The sequence below is a fragment of the Colletes latitarsis genome, chromosome 10 (genome assembly GCF_051014445.1).
Source record: "Colletes latitarsis isolate SP2378_abdomen chromosome 10, iyColLati1, whole genome shotgun sequence".
NCBI lineage: Eukaryota > Metazoa > Arthropoda > Insecta > Hymenoptera > Colletidae > Colletes > Colletes latitarsis.
The window spans coordinates 12,651,900-12,671,707 of record NC_135143.1 but is presented as its reverse complement, the minus strand read 5'-3'; the positions used below and the strand labels follow the sequence as shown (position 1 = coordinate 12,671,707).

The window sequence follows — 19,808 nt, the reverse complement described above, 5'->3', positions numbered from 1 at the left end:
AAGGTGGATCAATACTCCAACACTTTGCAAGTAGAATATTTCTCAGTCTACTTCGTGTAAGGTCTACGTGCTCTAATTGCTCCATTAATTAGATTTATTTTACACGATGTCTGTCATTTCTATTTCTCTGTTAAATTTTTTAATTTCCTTATCTGCGAGGAACAAAAATCCTCCCTTCAGACTTCGACCAGTGGCACGTGTTCACTGGCCACCCCCAGCGTGCCTTTCCCTCCCAAAGTGATCAATACTGCGGGAGAGGTCTTCTGCACGGGACAGGTACGCGACTGGTCCAGATTTTAGCGCGGGGACAACGGAGGAAGCAAAAGTAAAATGAACAACTTCGCCGATAGTTCGCTAGAATGTCCTTGAAAACGGTTTCACGCTTCATCTTCTACTAACAAAAATTCTACGTCAGTTTACAATCTTAAATCTAAATCTTAGAAAAGATCCGTTTCGGAGGACCGAATTTTAATCATCAACGAGTTTTCATTACACATTTACGTTTGGTTACATATTACTTTAGGTTATCCTTTTATATCTCGATGAAAATTGAATTTGTAAATTTTTTATCATATTATTTGAAAAAATAATAAGAACATCCACGTTATGCCATGCCATATAAGCATACATGTCTGGATTCTCCGTACACAAGGTCATGTGAAGGTCACTTTGTTACACGCCATTATACCACGTTAATCACAATATTCGAACCGCATATTATATGTACGCATATATCTATAAGGGGTACAATATATGTTATTGATATATTCTTATATAGTTTTATAATATTCCTAAATTATTTTCATTATATTTTAAATCCACATCTGACACTCGATCTGCGCTCAAATTGACCAAACATGAATGCCCCTCCCCACAATGGTAGCTTACATTTGCATAATTATATTTAAAACGCTACGAAAGAAAAATTAACCTGAAATTATGTGCCAAATAATCATTATTTATTACTAATTTATTCAGTGATAGTGAATATTGTCTGCGTTTGAGAATAATTTTTTTACTGAAACGCATATTCCCTACAATTGGTAAGCACTGTCTAGCAATGACGCTTGATAAGAAATGGTCTTACGTACTTTTCAATCATTCTCTGGGACTGTTCAAGTAGAAAAATGCAGAAACTTCTGGAAGAATAATTGCGTTTGATCGTCAAAAGAAGAACGAAATCCACACTTCATGAGAGACTGGACGAATATAAGATCGATTATTAACTGAAAGAAATGATTCGTGTCAGAATCAATTAAAAAAATCGATGGTCCCCTCCGAATAAATAAATTATCTAAGCAATCACACATTATTATTTTTAACAGAGGGAACCTCTGTCTCAGAGAATTAGTTCATACGTTTCGCTGTTAGATGGCTATAGCATTGCTTGTGAATAACTAAAATAAACAAAATTTCATATATAAATATATTTTGTAAATGAAATCTTGAATTGCAAAATGAAAAAGAATTTTTTTATTCCTCTTGACATATGAAACTTGCATTTACTAATTTGTCCCATCTTGAGACACCCTTGTAATTGTAAATAATTAAATATGCATAATAATTGCATACAATTACAAGTGATAACATCCTGCGTGATTAATAAGGATTTTCCGTTTCTCTACCAGTAGTTTATGTTGTCATTATTCGAATCTGAATGATAAATTTCAATGCAATAAAATTGATGCGTGGTTATGTTCTGTATTAAATTTACGTAGTACACGCGTATCACCTGTTGATTAGGTTCCTCACCTTTTTTCATTTTATTTTAATTATGTTACTTTATTGACTGGTTTTAATGAAACGATTCTACGATAGACATGATCGATTTTAAATTAATATCACAATTGACAAAATGCATCTTCGTTGTTTTAAGTTAAGATCCATATTTCTGATCGGATTTGGAATTGGTTTTCTCTTCGCAGTATTATTATACATAGTTCAAGATGTATTTAATGGTACCTCTGTTTGCAAGAGTTCTTCAGCAAACTCCAACATTGCAAGAAGGAGTGCTCTTCTTAAATGGCTTGTCTCTGATGCATGGAGCAATGAACAGATTGCTCTTCAAACCTGGAAAGAAAAATCCATGGATGCTACTTACAGCAAATGGTTAAGAAATCAGAATTTAAAAGTAAAAAATATTAATATGGATGCCTATTTGTATGGATCTGAAAGAGAAGAAAAACTAGAATCGGAATGGTTGAAATCTACGATTCACATTACTTGCATTGTCTTTGTAAAAAAAGTTAAAATGACAAGGTCTATTCAAAATACCTGGGGGAAACGTTGTAACAAGATATATTTCTTTGGTCAACAAAAGAATTCGGAAGTGCCAATTATAAATTTTAAAATTAAGCTGTTATCTTCATGGCAGCTTTTGTGCGAAGCCTTTAACTATGTTTGGAAAGATAATGGAACCTTGGAGTGGCTTATCTTTGTAAAAGATGATACATTAGTGATTCCTGAGAATTTAAGATATATGCTGGCCCTGTTGAATCATACACAGGATCATTATTTAGGTCATGCGGTTGTGCTATGGGGACAGCCTTACAATGTTGCAGATGCAGGATATGTTATCAGTATTGGGGTGCTTAGAAAACTAATTAAAATGTTTGACAATTCTGAAAAATGTGCAGCTGGTGGCAAGTATTGGAAACAGGAGGATTATTACCTTGGTACATTTATTCTATTGTAATATTAATTTTGTAATGCATGTAAATGCAAATAAAATATTACTCTTGATGATTTTTAGCTAAACACTTGGCATCTATGGGAATTCATCCTTCTGATACAAGAGATCAGTATTTAAGAGGTACATTCCATGGGTATTCCTTACAGTCCTTACTATGGGGAGTCATTAAAACTAGCAGCTATTGGACTCGTGCTTTATATCCAATACAAAATGAGTGTTGCTCTTTAATGTCTGTTACTTTTAACATCGGAGAATCTGACAAAATGTATACTTTAGATTATTTATTGTATCATTTATATGTCTTGAAAAGTAAGGGTCTTTTTGGAAATGTAAAGGCATCAACAACAGTACCTGATGATGATGTAAGATTATTGTTATTTTAACATTTTTTGATATACCTTGGTAGAAAAACTTATGATTAATGGATTATTTGCATCTTCAGGTATGGAAAATTGCGCTGAAGGAAGAGTTCAACATTACGCATTTGAATAATATTTCTAGCGACGCATACTACGAAATATGGCATTCGAAATATTCCGAACCAGAACAGCTAATTGCCAAGAATCATTAGGATGAAAATAGAGATACATCCAAATAATTTTTTTATACATTGTAATTTTCATACAATTTATACAACGTAGGTTCTACCGAATTAACAAGTTTTCTGAAGCTATTTGAGATTAGTTAATACACTCAATTACCTCGTTTATGAAATTAATAGGTGGTTAAATATTTAATTTTTTTTTTTTTGACATTATAATTGTTTTAGTAATGTTACCTATATAATACAGTTTAATGATTGTTGTAATGATTGTTCAAATATTTTGTATGTATGTCGAGTCAGCTTTTTATGTAACAACATTGTTTCCGGCTCGAAATGTTTGCCGGGGTTTTACGCATTACGAATATATTTATATATGCAATATTTAAAGTATTAATAAGCTTCATTGATATGAATGTGAGAACAGCGGAATGGTGCTGTTTGATAACTATTTCCCTTGTTACACCATTGTTGCCTTATCTGACTAATTAGGAACATATTAACGCTTATAATGACCGTGATAACCAAATCACATTTCCAGTCTAGAATATGGGTGAAGAATGTAGAATATAAAGCATCACTTTATAATATTTTATTCGCGCGATCTATCTTTGAATAATAGAGACACGCGGACACAGTGCCTAAGAGCATTATCCTTTGCTGTAAGTTAAGATTTACAGTACCTGATAATATATTACAAATACACACACATATATATACTCGTTTTTATAATGTAAAATAAACTCAAAAATTTCTACATACAATGTGCAAATTTGTGACAATAAACGTTCCGATTTTCAGTTCAGACTTTTTTATTCACCAACAAATTCCTTACTTTAATTTAATTCCGAATTACTGACCCATATTTTTTTCTTCGAAACATTTATCAAACTGTACTTTATCAGTTATCCGTTTCCTTTTCATAGCTATATAAAAGAAGAAATGTATTAATGCGCATATTCGGCGACAGCAAGCCTTCAAAGTTGTTTCATTGTATTATTTTGAATTATTAAAAATGATATAAGTGCAATTAATTCAACATGGTGCTGCGGAACGCATTTTTCAATATTGTGATAATCATCATTATTGCGAGTCCATCAATTACTGGGAATAATACGGAAGAGTCCTTCGATGTGGGCGAGTAAGTGATAACATTATTTTTTTCTTTTAATTCTAAGAATTAATGAATTAATTATTATTAGTCTAAGTATTCTATTGGACGATAACCCAAGCGAGGATTACAGCGTGAAGAAGACGAAAAAATTGTTCCCAGGAGGTTGCAGCAGTCAACCAGATCCACCTATAAATGGTAGAATACGGTGTTCAACGAACAGGTGATACCCCGTTAACTGATACATAATATTACCACTTATTGTATTCGAATATTAAAATCACAGTTCATTTTATTATTTATAGTGGTTGCATTGCAGCCTGTGATCAAAATTATAAATTTCCAAACGGCGTAACGCAGCTGGCTGTAACTTGCAAGGACAAACAATGGCACATACTTGACACAGAGTGGAATTCTGTACCTCACTGCGAACGTAAGTTTTTCGGGGAATATTCGATTCCTCTGGTATACGAGAACATTTAAAAATAAACGTAATCACATGTTTCTAGCAATTTGCATGCCAGAATGCTTGAATAATGGAGTATGCGTTGCACCCCATCAATGCAACTGTCCTGAAGATTACATTGGACCACAATGCCAGTTTGAAAATAAACCATGCATGGAGTATCCCCCTCCAGTGTTTAATTCTTACAAATTATGTAACTCAAAGTATGTTATTCTAAGAATGCTGAAATCCATGTCGTTAGAATTAATTTGATCACATACTCAATCGTGACTGTATTCTGTTAGATCGTGTACCATAAACTGCATGAAAAATTTCACGTTTCCGGATGGCACCTCCATTACTAATCTTATCTGCAAAAATGGAAATTGGATACCTACCAGACAAGACTGGGTTTCTGTGCCTAATTGCGAACGTACGTCCTCTTGAAAAGTAAAGATTTGAGCATTTAATAAATATATCTTCTTCGTTACAGCTGTATGCAATCCACCATGTCAAAACGGAGGCAACTGTCTTCCGTCGAATCTTTGTCAATGCCCACAGGCGTACAGAGGACCTCAGTGTCAATATTGTAAGTATAATGCCTATTTCAGTAAAATAATGTCTGTACTCTGTTGTGAAACATGATATTTTTTCGCAGCTGCTGACGCCTGTAAAGGAGAGAAGATGGGATTCAATGGTGGTTTCTACTGTACCAGTGTTGGTGACAGTTCCTCATGTACTCTGAATTGCCCTGAAGGAGTAGAATTCGAGTTTCCTCCTGCGACCGCGTACACGTGTTTCTATGAAACCGGTGTCTTCGAACCACAACCAATACCTCAGTGCAAGTACAGTGAAAACAAGAATGTGATTTCTCTAGGTACCACGTATAACTCTTACGTTCGGGAAACTAACCATTCGTGGACGTACGAGGACGTCTTCAGCTCCAATACGAAACCATCTCCGTTATATAAAACCAGTTACGATATGATGGGTCTTTACAACAATTACAATATGACTTCGAACACGGTAATAATTCAACGAAAACTTAAAGTTGTACGTTATTACATTGCTTAACGATGTTTCCTTTTACCTTCAGTTAGTATTCAATCCTCTGAAAGACAACGTGATATTCGTCGAAGAGAATCACCCGATACCAAAAACCTGCTTCACTTGGGGCGGTGTACATTACAAGACCTTCGACGACGATGTCTTCAGCTTCGATAGCGACTGTTCTTATATTCTGGTTCAAGAAGCACAGAACAGAATCTTCACCGTAATAGTGGAGAACAGCCCAACTTGCAAGACTCAAGATTGCTTCAGAATCATAAAGATTTTTATCCAAGAGAAGGAGTACATTCTGTCGAGGAACGAATACGGAGTCCCAGAGTTTCGAACTTTGAAGAAATTGCTATCTATTCCGGCGCAACTTCCGGGTTTAAGGGTGGAGATGTCCGCGCATTTTATTATCGTGACTCTGGATTCTCTGGGCGTCCAGTTAAAGTGGGACGGTGCCCTCATGCTGCAGATCGAAGCTCTTGAAAATATGTGGAACAAAACAATTGGTCTCTGTGGTAATATGAACGGCGACAAGGGCGACGATCAAACGAGCAAAAATGGGGATCGTGCGAGAAACATTGCGGCCTTTGCATCTTCCTGGCGGACGGAAAACATTGGAGGTATCGTTGTTGTAGAAAACATGTTGAAAACATGTTCATAGTTATTCACTTTTATTCTATTCTTTCAGAAATGTGCGACGGATATCCAAACGTTCAGCACTCTTGCGACTCGAGTCCAATCGTTGCTGGAGACGCCATCCAGTTTTGTACTAGGCTGCTTTCCGATCATAGATTCCAGGCTTGTGCCAATACAATTAGCGTCTCCGAATTGCAGACCGCGTGTATGTGGGATTATTGTGCTTGTACACACGATGACAAAAGGAAATGTGCTTGCGAAACGATGAACGTTTACGTTAGACAATGTGCTCATAAGAAAGTCGTATCCTTGTCCGGCTGGAGAAACAACGATACTTGCCGTGAGTCTTTATAAGTTAAGGTAGACAAATTGATAAGGAAAGAAATGGTGCGAGCTTTGGATTGAATTACAGCCATGCTTTGCAACAACGGACGAGTATACATGCCTTGCGGCCCAGAGGAAGAACCATCCTGTTGGACAGGAATGGAAGGAAAACTGAACGCCGATCGTTGCGAAGAGGGTTGTTTCTGTCCAACAGGAACTGTGGCTCACGAAGGAAGATGCGTATATCCCGACGAGTGTCCTTGTAGATTGCGTGGAAAGTTGTTTCAACCTGGCAAAAGTGTGCAGAAAAACTGTAACACTTGTACATGTTCTTCTGGAAAGTGGATATGCACGCAAGCTAAATGCAGTGCTAGATGCGCCGTCATTGGAGACCCACATTACGTCACTTTCGACGGAAGACGTTACGATTTCATGGGGAAATGTAAATACTATCTGATGAAGGGAGACGATTACAGTATCGAGGGTGAAAATGTTCCCTGTTCCGGTGCGATATCAGAGGTTTGTAGCAGAGATCCCTATTTTACTTGTAATAAATGAATTATACACGTCCAAAATTGAGATTTACACAACAACAACGTCATTTTGCTTGTAGAACATGGGACTTGTTCCAGCCGATGCACCATCTTGTACGAAAACTATAACAATCAATTACAAGGGAACTTCCGTGAAACTAAAGCAAAATCATCAGGTGCTAATCGACGGAAACGATATAACAATGTTCCCTTCATTGGTCAACGATATCAGGATACGTATTGCCAGCAGTATATTTTTGGCTGTCCATTTGCCAAGCGGTTTGGAAATATGGTGGGATGGGATCTCCCGCGTTTACATCACGGCTCCTCCCGAATTTCATGGTTAATGTCTCTTGTATCTCTTAGTCTCGTTTCTGCAACGATCTTTACTTTTTCATTTTACGTATCGTTATCAGGTCACACTAGAGGACTGTGCGGTACATTCTCAGAGAATCAGAAAGATGATTTCGTTACGCCAGAAGGCGACATCGAAAACACGGCTGTCTGTTTTGCTAATAAGTGGAAGTCGGATGAGCACTGTGCCAACGTTCCGGAAAAGGAATTGGATCATCCTTGCGACTTGGATCCACAGAAACGAGCGACTGCCAAACAATACTGTTCCTATTTGTTCAGCGAATTATTTTCCGGTATTATCCACATATCAAATAAATTTCAATTTATTCCACTTTTGTCGGGTCCGAACTACTTATAGTCCTCCCTTTCAGGCTGCCACTGGCACGTAGATCCAGATGCGTTTTATAAAGATTGCATGTTCGACATGTGCTCCTGCAAGGTTGATGTTGGATTATGTCTCTGTCCTATATTGGCTGCTTATGCTAAAGACTGCGCCGCTGCGGGAATAAAACTCTTATGGCGACAAGATGTAAACGAGTGTAAGATACATTGTCCTGAAAATCAAGTCTATCAGATTTGTGGAAATAGTTGCACAAGGTATTTTATGATTGCAAATTTAATCGATGATTGTAATATACGCAATAGGTAATTCTTTGTTAATTATTTGTAGATCCTGTGGTGATATATCCGCTTACCAGGACTGCAAACAAGAATGCGTAGAGGGATGCAACTGCCCAGAGGGTGAAACGTTGGACGTCCATGGGGAATGTGTTCTAATTGGACAGTGCCCTTGTACATACGCAGGATTGGAGTTTCAGACTGGGCACCGGGAAGTTAGGCCTGGAAACAAAGCTCTTGAGCTTTGCACCTGTGCAGGTTTTGTTTCTCAAAGATATAAAAGACTTGTGCTCAATTAAAATGGATTAATATGTGTGAAGTAAATTATGTTTCGAATAAGGTGGCGTTTGGAACTGTCGAGAAGCAACGTCAGACGAGATTCGAGAGTATCCAGCAGCCAAGGATCTATTAACATCCTGCGTAGCCAGCCAACATTTGGAGGTGACAGATTGTGCACCAGTAGAGCCTCGAACTTGTCACAATATGCACAAGTCGGTTCGACAGCCATCCGTCTGCAAATCTGGCTGTGTCTGCAGGTCTGGCTACGTTCTGGATGAACTGGGTGGTAAATGTATCGAAGAAGAATCTTGTCCGTGTCATCACGGAGGTCAGAGTTACAAGGAAAGCTCTGTCATACAGAACGAGTGTAACACTTGCGAATGCACGAACGGCACATGGAAGTGTACGGATACAATATGCGCGGGAGTTTGTTCCGCTTGGGGTGATTCGCATTACAAGACATTTGACGGAAAGATCTACGATTTTCAAGGAATGTGCGACTACGTTCTGGCTAAAGGTTCACTAGGAAAGGAAGAATCTTACGACGTATCAATTCAGAATGTACCGTGTGGAACAACCGGTGTATCTTGCTCTAAATCAATTACCGTTACAATTGGAGGCAATGATAATTCTGAAACAGTTGCTCTAACGAGAGGAAAAGAGCTACCTTCGGGAGTCTTTAAGAGAATCGCGATGAGAACAGCTGGATTGTTTGTATTTGTTGACGTGCCAGACCTGGGACTGACTGTTCAGTGGGACAGAGGTGACTAATTAAAAGTTAGGTGTTTATTGTTCAAAGTCGTAACTCTATCATGGTTTTTGTACTTTACGTAGGTACCAGAGTCTACATAAGATTGGATCCCAGGTGGCAGGGCCGTACAAAGGGTCTTTGCGGTGACTATAACGACAATAGCGAGGACGATTTTAAAACACCTTCTGGCGGGATATCGGAAGCGTCTGCCAACTTGTTTGGAGACTCTTGGAAAAAGAACGAGTTTTGTCCCGAACCTAAATCGGTTAAGGATCCATGCGAGCAACACCCGGAAAGAAAATTGTGGGCTGTGCAGAAATGTGGCATATTGAAATCCTCCGTTTTCTACCCATGCCACTCTGAAGTCGAAGTTGAAAGTTATTTATACAATTGCATTTTCGACACTTGCGGCTGTGACACGGGTAACGTATTAGTCCTTAGTTGATTTTTATCAACATAATAATATATTTAATATATGAAAACGAGCAGTATGTAAAGTTTACATTTTGCATCAAATTTTTTGTTTTTTTTTTTCACTTTTTAGGAGGCGATTGTGAATGTCTTTGCACAGCTTTGGCAGCGTACGCACAAGAATGTAATGCAAAAGGTGTTCCCATAACGTGGCGAAGCCAGGAGCTTTGTCCCATGCAGTGTAACGAAAAATGTAGCACGTATTCTCCTTGCGTTTCAACGTGTCCCCGTGAAACTTGCGATAATCTAATGATTCTGAAAGACCAATCTCACCTATGCTCTCAAGACACTTGCGTCGAGGGGTGTTCCGTTAAAACCTGCTCCAACGGAGAAGTTTACAGTAATGACAGTTATACAGAATGCGTTCCCAGAGAAGTGTGCAAGATACCCTGTATTGAAATCAATGGGGTAAGTTTAAAAATCATAAAAAATGTTTCATTAAATATTTATGACGATTATTATTTTAGGTAACTTATTATGAAGGCGACAGTGTTAGCAATGACGATTGTCAGGCGTGTTTCTGTAGCCGAGGTAAAGTATTATGCAAAGGAGAACCTTGTACTACTGTTTTAAGTACTGTTCCATTGGAAGAACCGCAAAAGTGTGTCGATGGTTGGACTGTCTGGTTAAACCAGGATCCAGCAATCAAGGGAAGGAAGATTAAAGACCGTGAACCTCTACCTAGCCACTTAGATTTGGTAATATCTCCTTTCATTGTCTTGCAAATCAAAACCATCCGTTTGCAAAAGGGTTAATTTCGAGGCGAAACCTGTTTTATATTCTTTAAATTAAAGGCAAACATACCAGGATCCGCAGTGTGCGACAGAAGCCACATGGTTGACATAAGATGTAGATCCGTGAAACATCATTTAACGCCAAAAGAAACTGGTTTGGACGTGGAGTGTAGTTTAGAGCGTGGTCTTTATTGTCAGTCTCAGCCTAAACTTCCTTGCATTGATTTCGAAATCAGTGTTTTGTGTCAATGTTCAGCAACTACCACGGAAAAAATTAATATTGTTAACACAGGTTTGTATTGCGTATAGTCTGTGGATATCGATTTACTGGATCGATGATAATAATTTTTCTAATAGTACCAACGAGTACCGTGAAACCAACGTATGAAGAATGCAGCGTGCAACAACCCAATAAACCTCATCCTACGGACTGCCACTTATTTTATCAATGCGTACCCGGGGTTAACGAAAATCAATTCGTGGAAAAATCGTGCGGACAAACTCTGTTATACAACTCGCAGGCACAAGTTTGCGACTGGCCAGCCAATGTTTTGTTCTTGAGACCGGAATGTTTGCAAACGCAGACAACACCGACTAAGACCGAATGGACAACTGATAATAAAACAAAACATAACACTACGATATCAACAATTTTAGAGAAAAATATCATAACTACAAGTACTGTCATTTTTAATCTTGTTTTGAGAATATTCTTTAGACCACGTGGCTACAATTACTATTTCGCTTTTAGAAGCTTGCAAGGAGGGTGAAACATGGAGTGACTGTGCCATTGATTGCAACAGAGTTTGTGATTACTATCGGTACACCTTGTCAAAAAAAGGATATTGCAACAATGCATTTACATGCGTACCAGGTATAGTATTGTCTTCTGCGTATCTAGACGTTTACTGAATATTTGCTTTTATACTTGTTGAAAATCAGGCTGCATTCCACTGGAGAGATCAGAGTGCCCACCACACAAATTCTGGAGAGATGCTGTGACATGCGTTGACGAGAGTGATTGTTCTTGTAAATCCTATGAAGGAGAACTCGTTATTCCCAGTGCAGTTGTGAAAGAATCAGAGTGCGAGATCTGTCAGTGCATCAATAATTATTACACCTGCGATGGATCATCATGCATCAGTGAAATTAATCAGACATCAACCAAGAAGCCAGCTACATATTTGCCCACTGAAGCAACTACTTCCTCAACGACACCAAGTCAGAAGGAACACACAATCGTCGTACCTAGCACTATTAGTCCGCCAGCTCATTGCGTTAGTAGTAATTTCATTCCTCTCATTCAATACCTAAACGATCAAGTCACTTTTGATGCGAGTAGTACCAAAGGCCCAATGTACCGGCCAGAAAATTCAGCTTTAAATGCCAATATTCCTGAAAACTCTGATGGATACTGGGAACCTGAGTACAGTAACGTCGACCAATGGTAAACAAAGCTTTTGAAAACAAATGCTCTATCTGTTCAAAGATTCTCTCATTTGTGACATTGTTTCCAGGCTCGATATAAAGTTCCAAAGACCTGAACCAATCTATGGCACCGTTCTACAAGGTAGCGGCCTGGAAGAGAAGTTTGTAACTAGCTATAAAGTATTGTTTTCTGAGAACGGCGATGCTTTCTCCTACGTATTGGATGATAAGAAGCAACCACAAGTATTTAGAGGACCCGTAGATAACTTAAAGCCTGTGATGCAAACGTTCTATGAGCCGATCGAAGCAAAAGTTGTCCGGATAAACCCATTATCCTGGCACAACGGAATAGCGATAAAAGCAGAGTTACTTGGCTGCCACGAATTTACAGTTCCTAGCACTCCGGTAACACAGAGTGTTCCGACAATAACAACGTCGACCGAGAAAGTCCTAAATCCAGGTAAAATGAGAATAATACTGGTCAACAAAATGTCCACCTTTAGTTTGTGCTTTAGAAAAACTAGAGCCAAAATTAATAATAAGTACTTGGTGTTGATCAGTGTAATCTGCACAAAATTATGTTCTTTTTAGTATGCGACGAACCGATGGGTCTGGACAATGGTCTAATCTTTGCCGAACAGCTGTCGACGTCGTCCTCTTCTACAGATTTGTTGCCAAATCTCAAACTAACATCTCCATACGCTTGGCATCCTAAGCTAGATAATCCACACCAATTTGTTAAGATTGATTTCTTGGAACCTCGTAATTTAACAGGAATTGCAACAAAGGGCGGCGAAGACACCTGGACAACCGTTTACAAAGTCTTTTACAGTAACGACGATCGTCACTGGAACCCGGTGATCGATAATAATGGCGTGGAAAAAGAGTTCTTGGCTAATTTTGATTCTGAGACTATAATAAGGAACTACTTCGACAGGCCGTTGCATGCAAGATACTTGAAGTTACAGCCAGTGAAATGGCACGAACATATAGGTCTCAAAATAGAGGTGCTCGGTTGCTTCGTGCCATACCGTAAGTTTAGTATCTTTCTGTATATGTTGTACCACGAGTTTGACGATTTTTTATATTTCATATTTTTGTTATAACGATTCATTGTAATAATTTTTACAGCGTCTATTACAACTATTGTGAAAGTAGAAACTACATCGACAACAACGCGACCGTTTATCAATAAATGCAATGTTTGTGACGGAGTATCAAATGAAAATGAAATTAGTTGCCAGTGTAATGAACCTTATTGGTGGAATGGGAATACTTGCGTTATTCAGCAAGAATGTCCCTGTATAGTTGGGCATATTCTGTATGTAAACATATTTATACTCATAAACGAAAGTATTTGAATGCCTTTATTCATAATATTTAACAGGTACAACGTGGGCACGACATACATGAGCGAAGACTGTCAGGAATGCACGTGTACTTTGGGTGGAACTTCTTTCTGTCAACCAAAGAAATGTGATTCTTGTCAGGAGCCAGAAATGCGACCGGTAGTGAATGGACTATGCAACTGCATATGCAAGCCTTGTCCTATTGCAACGCGTCTGTGTCCAACCAGTAACGTTTGTATCGACGAGAATCTGTGGTGCAATGGCATTCAAGACTGTCCGGACGATGAAAAGGATTGTTCTGAAGTAATCGCAACAACACCTCCCACCTTGGAGTTAAGCACTACTGAACGGCACGACAAAGTAACCGAAATGCAAACTACAGGTACCAAAATAGCTACTTAGAAACGAGGGAAGTAAGAATGTGGAAAGTAAGATTTTCATATTCTTCTAGTTCCACCACAAGTGTGTCAGGAACCAATTTGTCCACCTGGCTATAGAACAAGTTCAAAATCACGGTATTATAAAAAATCTCATTCAAAGGCAGGAGTGAAATCTTTGTCCAGACATCCCTGGAGAGCTAAAGGATTGAGGTACGTTCGTCCACAAAATTGGAGGATTGCTAAATTTTTGCTAATAATCTCCCTTATTAATGAGAAATATTTTCAATCAGGAAATCCATGCAGTACTCAAAGCCTGTTGAAAGTCAACCACCACAAAATGAGACAGAGTGTGAACAGTTCACCTGCGTACCTAATAAACCACCGCCGATTATTGATAAAGGCAAACTGCAAGTCTGCCCGGAAGCATCTTGTCCCTTAGGTTACACTGTCGTTTACGAAAAAATGAGCATGTACAAGCTTCAAAAGTGTCCAAAGTATACTTGCAAACCCCCACCACCCGAAGAAGCTGTTTGCAACATAACTGGAAGAACATTTAACACGTTTGACAAGCTAGAGTATAAGTATGATATTTGTAACCACATATTAGCCAGAGATATGTTTGCCAACAAGTGGTACATTACACGTGAGTGTTCTGCAATAAGTGTATTCCATTAGACCATACTTTATATCGGTGGATCTTAAGATTCTTAAGATACTAGAAAAACTTTAGGATAATGTTTGATCAGAAACATTATTTTCATAGTGGAGAAGCAGTGTGACTCGCATAATCAGTGCATTCAAGTTCTGGCAGTGATGTTGGATGACGACGTGATCGTCATGTACCCTGACATGCACGTGGAAGTGAATTACTACAGATACGCGCCAAATCAAGTGGCTCGACTCGGCAACAAATTTTCTTCGTTCAAGATATCCTCTATTGGCGATATAACGTACTTGATATCGAATGACTATGGTTTCTGGGTGATTTGGGACTTGAATTCCAACGTGAAGTTGGGGGTCTCCACGAAATTGGCTCGCCAAATAGACGGTCTTTGCGGCTATTTCGATGGATATTCGATGAACGACAGACAGTTGCCCGATGGGAATCAGGCACGAACCACTGTAGAATTTGGAAACAGCTGGGCAATGGAGGGAGTGCCGGAATGCGATTCACAGGTAACAGTTTGACGCAGAAACTTAATACCGATATAAGTTCCTGTTTTAACGTTGCCTTAACTTTCAATCATAATTCTATAACTCTTTAGGCTTGTCCCTACGATCTACAAGCGGAGAGCTGGAAGATTTGTAACATGGCGAAGGATTCATCATTGGCAATGTGCTCCAATATTGTGGACTTGGATAGATTCGTGTCCGGTTGTATGGAGAGCACATGCAATTGTCTACGTAGTAATCACACTTACAATGATTGTCGTTGTCGCTCGTTAACCAGCTTCGTTACGGAATGTCAGGCTGGTGACTTGACCACAGATCTGTCAACTTGGAGGAGCATTCACGATTGTCCCGTTACTTGTAACCCACCGTTTATTCACAAAGATTGCTTCAGGTATGATCCTTAAAATATTTAGAAACAACACGTTGATTGGTGAAGTATTAACTATAGTAATATTGGTAATAATCGTGACTCTTTGATCTCTGTAATCGTAGAAACAAATGCGAAACTAGCTGCGAAAACTTGCAACAAATAGATCCCTGTCCAGTGATGCAAGGGGTATGTTTCTCTGGCTGTTTCTGTCCCGAAGGAACAGTACGCAATGGCGACGAGTGCGTACCACCGATGAAGTGCAAAGACTGCACTTGCGAATGGTTGAGCAATTCGAAAGTCATCAGTTTTGATAGAAAAAATATTAAATTTGACGGCAATTGCACGTACATTCTATCGAGAGACGTTATTGAAAACACAAACAGCCCTGAAGATCATACGTATCAGGTAGTTGGACCAATTACCGTGTAAAATGTTTCTTTCTAAATTATATTCTATCTTATGCACTTTGAAAACAGGTGATGGTCTCAAACGGAATGTGTAACACGGGTTTGTGCGTAGAAACAGTCACAGTGCTCTATAAAGGGCACGTCGTTGAAATTAAAAACGGACCTACTCAGGAGGTAAAATCAATGTTAGAATCCAGAGAATACATAAGATTCAAGTTTCTAATACATATTGTTTCGGCTAGTTCCAAGTGATAAAGGATGGTTTCATGGTAGAAGAGTTTCCTGTCGATGCAAACTGGTTGGTTCTCGAACAAAACGTGGAAAAGCTACATCTATTGATACCTTCCATTCAATTGGAAATTACCAGCTATCAGCCGAATTTCGCATTTACCCTCACCCTTCCTTCGCATATCTTTGGAGGAACAATGGAAGGTCTTTGCGGCAATTGTAACGAAGATTCTGAGGATGACTTGAAGAAACAGGATGGACAGGTACTGTATTGTATCAAGAACAGGGGCATACTACAGGTACAATTTTCAAAATAAATGCCTCTAAATTAATTTGTCGTTATTCAGATTACGAATGACATGCAAGACTTTGGTACAAGCTGGTTAGTCACCGAATCGCCACAGGGTACCAACTTAAACACGGATGCGTGTATATCCAGTAATCAAAGCAAATGCATCCTACCACCAGCCGATCAAGATATATGCAGAAATCTATTGAATACGATCGATTTTGGGCAGTGTCACGGTCTCGTTGATCCAATGCCATACTTGATTGCTTGCCAGGACAGTATGTGCACCGGAGGTGGCTTCTGCGATAGCTTCGAAGCGTACGTAAGAAAATGTCAGCAGGTGGGAGTGTGTCTGATTTGGAGAAGCAGCGAAATGTGTCCTTACACTTGTCCACCTTTTATGGAATACCAGCCATGCGGATCTGCTTGCAAGGAAACTTGCGACACCGTCAACGACAATGCCAAGTGCTCGAGGAACTTCGAAGAAGGTTGTTTCTGTCCACGCGACTTTGTTTTCCACAATGACTCTTGCATACCGAGAGAAAAGTGTCTCGTGTGCGACAAGGAGGGCCACGTTGAAGGTGATACGTGGTTCCCAGACGTTTGCACTAAGTGCACTTGCGATAACAAAATCATCAAGTGTCAGAAAACCGAATGTCCGGCTGTGAACACCGTCTGCGAAGAAAACATGACGCCAATTGTCGTCAACGGAACGGAAGAAGATTGCTGTACAAAGTATCTTTGCGTACCAAACGCTGTGACGACCGCAGCTCCCTTCTGCACAGAAGAAGTGCAAATGCCAGAGTGTGGTTATGGTCAAACTATGACGGTATCCACCGGCGTTGATGGATGTAAAAAATTCATCTGCGAGTGCTTATTACCATCCGAGTGCCCAGCGTTGAACGAAATTGATTTTGAAGTCGAGGTGCTGGAACCTGGTTTTGTACGAGTGACGAATACGTCGGGATGCTGTCCCAAGTCGATGACCATCTGCGATCCACAAACTTGTCCTTCGGCGCCGACTTGTCCGAACTACTATGAATTAAAGACCAATGTGACTGATTGCTGCGCCGATTACAAATGCGTCCCGCCGAAAGATCTTTGTCTGTACAACATTCGAGCAGACAACAATATAGAAACGCCGGAGCATACGGTGGCAGTTCAAATTGGAGAGCAGTGGATGAACGACGTGTGTACTTCCTGTACTTGTGAACTCTATAACGATGGTCCGAAGCTAAAGTGCTCCACAATGGAGTGTTTGAAAGCTAAGGATCATCCAGACGTATTCGATTTTGTCTTGGAAGAAATTCGAATGCCGACTAAATGTTGTCCTTACTTTGAAAGATCAGCTTGTAAAGATGGGGAGAAAGTGTATAGTGTAAGCGAGATCTGGCAACCGAATCCTGAAGACAGCTGCACTTTAATGGAGTGCATCAAAGAAGAGAACGGAGTTGAGAAGCGAATGAAGGTTCAAGAATGCAACGTTGTTTGTAATCTTGGATTCGAGTATCAGCCTCTTGATAACAAGAGGATCGATTGCTGTGGACGATGTGTTCCAACAGCTTGCATCGTCGGTAACGAATTGAGAAACGTAGGAGAAGAATGGCACTCCGCGGACTTTTGCACCAAGTACACTTGCATATCCAGCAACGAAACCGTGCACGTCGAATCGGTTGTGGAAAAGTGTCCGGAGATAGATTCTTTGGAAGAGGCTGCATTTGTAATTGAAAAACAATACACTCCAGGCCAGTGTTGTCCGCAGTTCGTTAAAACTGGTTGCCGATACTATGACAAAGTGTACAAACCCGGAGAGAGTTGGAAATCCATGTCGGATAATTGCGTCACGGAATTATGCGTACTAGACTCGAATGTAACAAAGCACACGGAAGTGGAAGTTTGCTCGAAGAAGTGCGCTCTTGGGTGGACGTACGAGGAACAAGAGGGCGAATGTTGTGGAAAATGTAGACAAACTTCCTGTGTGGCGGGAGACATGTTGTACGAAGCGGGCGCAACTTGGTCGTCCGCTGATAATTGTACTTCTTACGTGTGTATGGACCAACACGATCAACTGTCCGTCAGCAGTAGTTCGACGGTTTGTCCTGACATAACAAACTGTCCGGAAGCGTCAATTTACACTCAGAACTGTTGCAAAATGTGCAATTTAACGTCGCACAATTTGAAAGTTGATCAGTGTGCCGCTGACGTACTCGATCCGCAATCTACCATCGGTATGTTTAGAGTGAAACATCGAGTACACGGATACTGCAAAAATATCGTACCTATCGAAGGCATTACGGAATGTCGCGGAAAGTGCGAATCCACTACATATTTCGACACAGGTAATGACATAGAAATTTGTAAAAATTTGTCTACTATGATACCCAACACCACAATTACTAAATACAGCATAGTATAACACAATGTTTTATCATTCATACCTTTGCAGACAATTGGAGACAAACAATTAATTGCCAATGTTGTCAACCTACGGATCATAGGGGTCTCATCGTGGAATTGATGTGCGAAGACTACAAAATGTTGAAGAAGAGAGTGATCATGCCAGTTTCTTGCTCGTGTTCGTCATGTAACGCCAGTGATTCCGGCTATAAAGAAAGCAAAGGAGGAATTAAAGGTTGAAGAATTAAAAGCGTACAATGAAATTACTGTAAACGTGTTGCAGAGGTATAAGCAATTGTTTAAAATAAGTATTTTATAGCTTCGATGTAGATAACAAAATACAAAAATATTATTCGTTGATTTTATTGAATGATGCATATTATATATATATACATACACGCACATCTATGCATATGTATATACATATACATTTTTTAACAATTCATATAACGTCTTTCTCCAAAGGTATACTAGAGTCTATACTCTGAATTCCGAAGCACACTAAGTACAATAAAAATTATTCAGTCATCCTTAACAAGACTTTATTTTTTCTTTAAATACGTATATGCACACACTATCAAATTTGTCGCTTTGTACTTCAAGATTCAGAAACTTTTATTCTCATGTACAATCGATAAAGAGCAGATGTGATTTATTTTTTGTAATTAGAATTGTAGATTACCAAAAAATCTTGGAGCACGAAAACGAATAGTTGCCTGGATCCTAGATCGAAAACAATCGTCTAATACGTATTGAAAAAAAAAAAAAAAAAAACGATAAGCTTGAACAACGAAGCGAGAAAGTAACTTCTTCCATGTGCCAGGTGTAGCCGACGGAAGATAAATTAAAATCACAGTTTCTTCCCCTACACGGATAAATTTCGTGTATCGTTATAAATGAAATCGAAATAGATCGTCGATGATATAGTTTAATTTATCGTTTGCCAATTCCTTGGTGCAAGGAGTTGTGTTAACGATTCAACGTTAATACAGAAATAAGACTTTCAGTGGACCAGCGTTTCGTAGACTAGTCAGCAAGAAACCTGAGTTGTCGAATCTATTACAAACAGCAAGCCAAGAAACGCAAACAAATATAATCGTATACACGAATAACATCGAGACAAGTATAAAAATTAAAAACTTTTTATGTTACATCCTCTGTTAATTCTTATCAGCCGATGCCTTGCAACGGATAACATAATCAAACTTACAAACGCTACGCGCGAACGATAAAATCTCGGTA

General features: G+C 39.2%; 2 protein-coding genes across 4 annotated transcripts; both read left to right on the top strand.

Moving 5' to 3' along the window:
- Positions 1 to 1,397: 1,397 nt before the first annotated feature.
- Positions 1,398 to 4,033, top strand: LOC143347231 (C1GALT1-specific chaperone 1-like protein). The gene is made up of 3 exons (XM_076776247.1): positions 1,398 to 2,675; positions 2,753 to 3,054; positions 3,135 to 4,033. Exons 1-3 carry the CDS (start codon positions 1,856 to 1,858, stop codon positions 3,261 to 3,263), a joined length of 1,251 nt encoding a protein of 416 aa, XP_076632362.1. The 5' UTR covers positions 1,398 to 1,855; the 3' UTR covers positions 3,264 to 4,033.
- On the top strand, positions 3,824 to 18,926 carry Hml (hemolectin). Of its 3 annotated transcripts, none has more exons than XM_076776221.1 (36): positions 3,824 to 3,895; positions 4,160 to 4,374; positions 4,478 to 4,567; positions 4,650 to 4,777; positions 4,854 to 5,013; positions 5,095 to 5,222; positions 5,283 to 5,378; positions 5,448 to 5,815; positions 5,886 to 6,465; positions 6,534 to 6,821; positions 6,894 to 7,324; positions 7,419 to 7,680; positions 7,755 to 7,985; positions 8,064 to 8,289; positions 8,363 to 8,568; positions 8,651 to 9,352; positions 9,424 to 9,762; positions 9,885 to 10,219; positions 10,279 to 10,509; positions 10,606 to 10,837; positions 10,903 to 11,223; positions 11,297 to 11,419; positions 11,488 to 11,992; positions 12,063 to 12,433; positions 12,565 to 13,005; positions 13,105 to 13,294; positions 13,361 to 13,704; positions 13,774 to 13,912; positions 13,993 to 14,345; positions 14,466 to 14,878; positions 14,968 to 15,266; positions 15,368 to 15,650; positions 15,722 to 15,826; positions 15,895 to 16,143; positions 16,228 to 18,508; positions 18,616 to 18,926. In XM_076776221.1, the coding sequence occupies exons 2-36, from the start codon at positions 4,274 to 4,276 to the stop codon at positions 18,804 to 18,806; spliced, it is 11,742 nt and encodes a 3,913-aa protein (XP_076632336.1). In that variant the 5' UTR covers positions 3,824 to 3,895; positions 4,160 to 4,273; the 3' UTR covers positions 18,807 to 18,926. The 3 variants fall into 3 exon arrangements, with proteins under 3 accessions (XP_076632336.1, XP_076632335.1, XP_076632334.1); XM_076776220.1 differs by having other exon boundaries at positions 4,466 to 4,567; XM_076776219.1 differs by having other exon boundaries at positions 4,436 to 4,567.
- The last annotated feature ends 882 nt before the right edge of the window (positions 18,927 to 19,808 follow it).

What these genes read in the sequence shown, in the direction of transcription:
- Hml (XM_076776219.1), top strand. Translation starts at nt 4,274, where the DNA reads ATGGTGCTGCGGAACGCATTTTTCAATATTGTGATAATCATCATTATT. An exon ending in GCGGACGGAAAACATTGGAG is followed by an intron (nt 6,466 to 6,533) that starts GTATCGTTGTTG and finishes CTATTCTTTCAG; the next exon opens with AAATGTGCGACGGATATCCA. An exon ending in TGTGGAAATAGTTGCACAAG is followed by an intron (nt 8,290 to 8,362) that starts GTATTTTATGAT and finishes AATTATTTGTAG; the next exon opens with ATCCTGTGGTGATATATCCG.
- LOC143347231 (XM_076776247.1), top strand. Translation starts at nt 1,856, where the DNA reads ATGCATCTTCGTTGTTTTAAGTTAAGATCCATATTTCTGATCGGATTT. An exon ending in ACAGGAGGATTATTACCTTG is followed by an intron (nt 2,676 to 2,752) that starts GTACATTTATTC and finishes GATGATTTTTAG; the next exon opens with CTAAACACTTGGCATCTATG. An exon ending in CAACAGTACCTGATGATGAT is followed by an intron (nt 3,055 to 3,134) that starts GTAAGATTATTG and finishes TTGCATCTTCAG; the next exon opens with GTATGGAAAATTGCGCTGAA.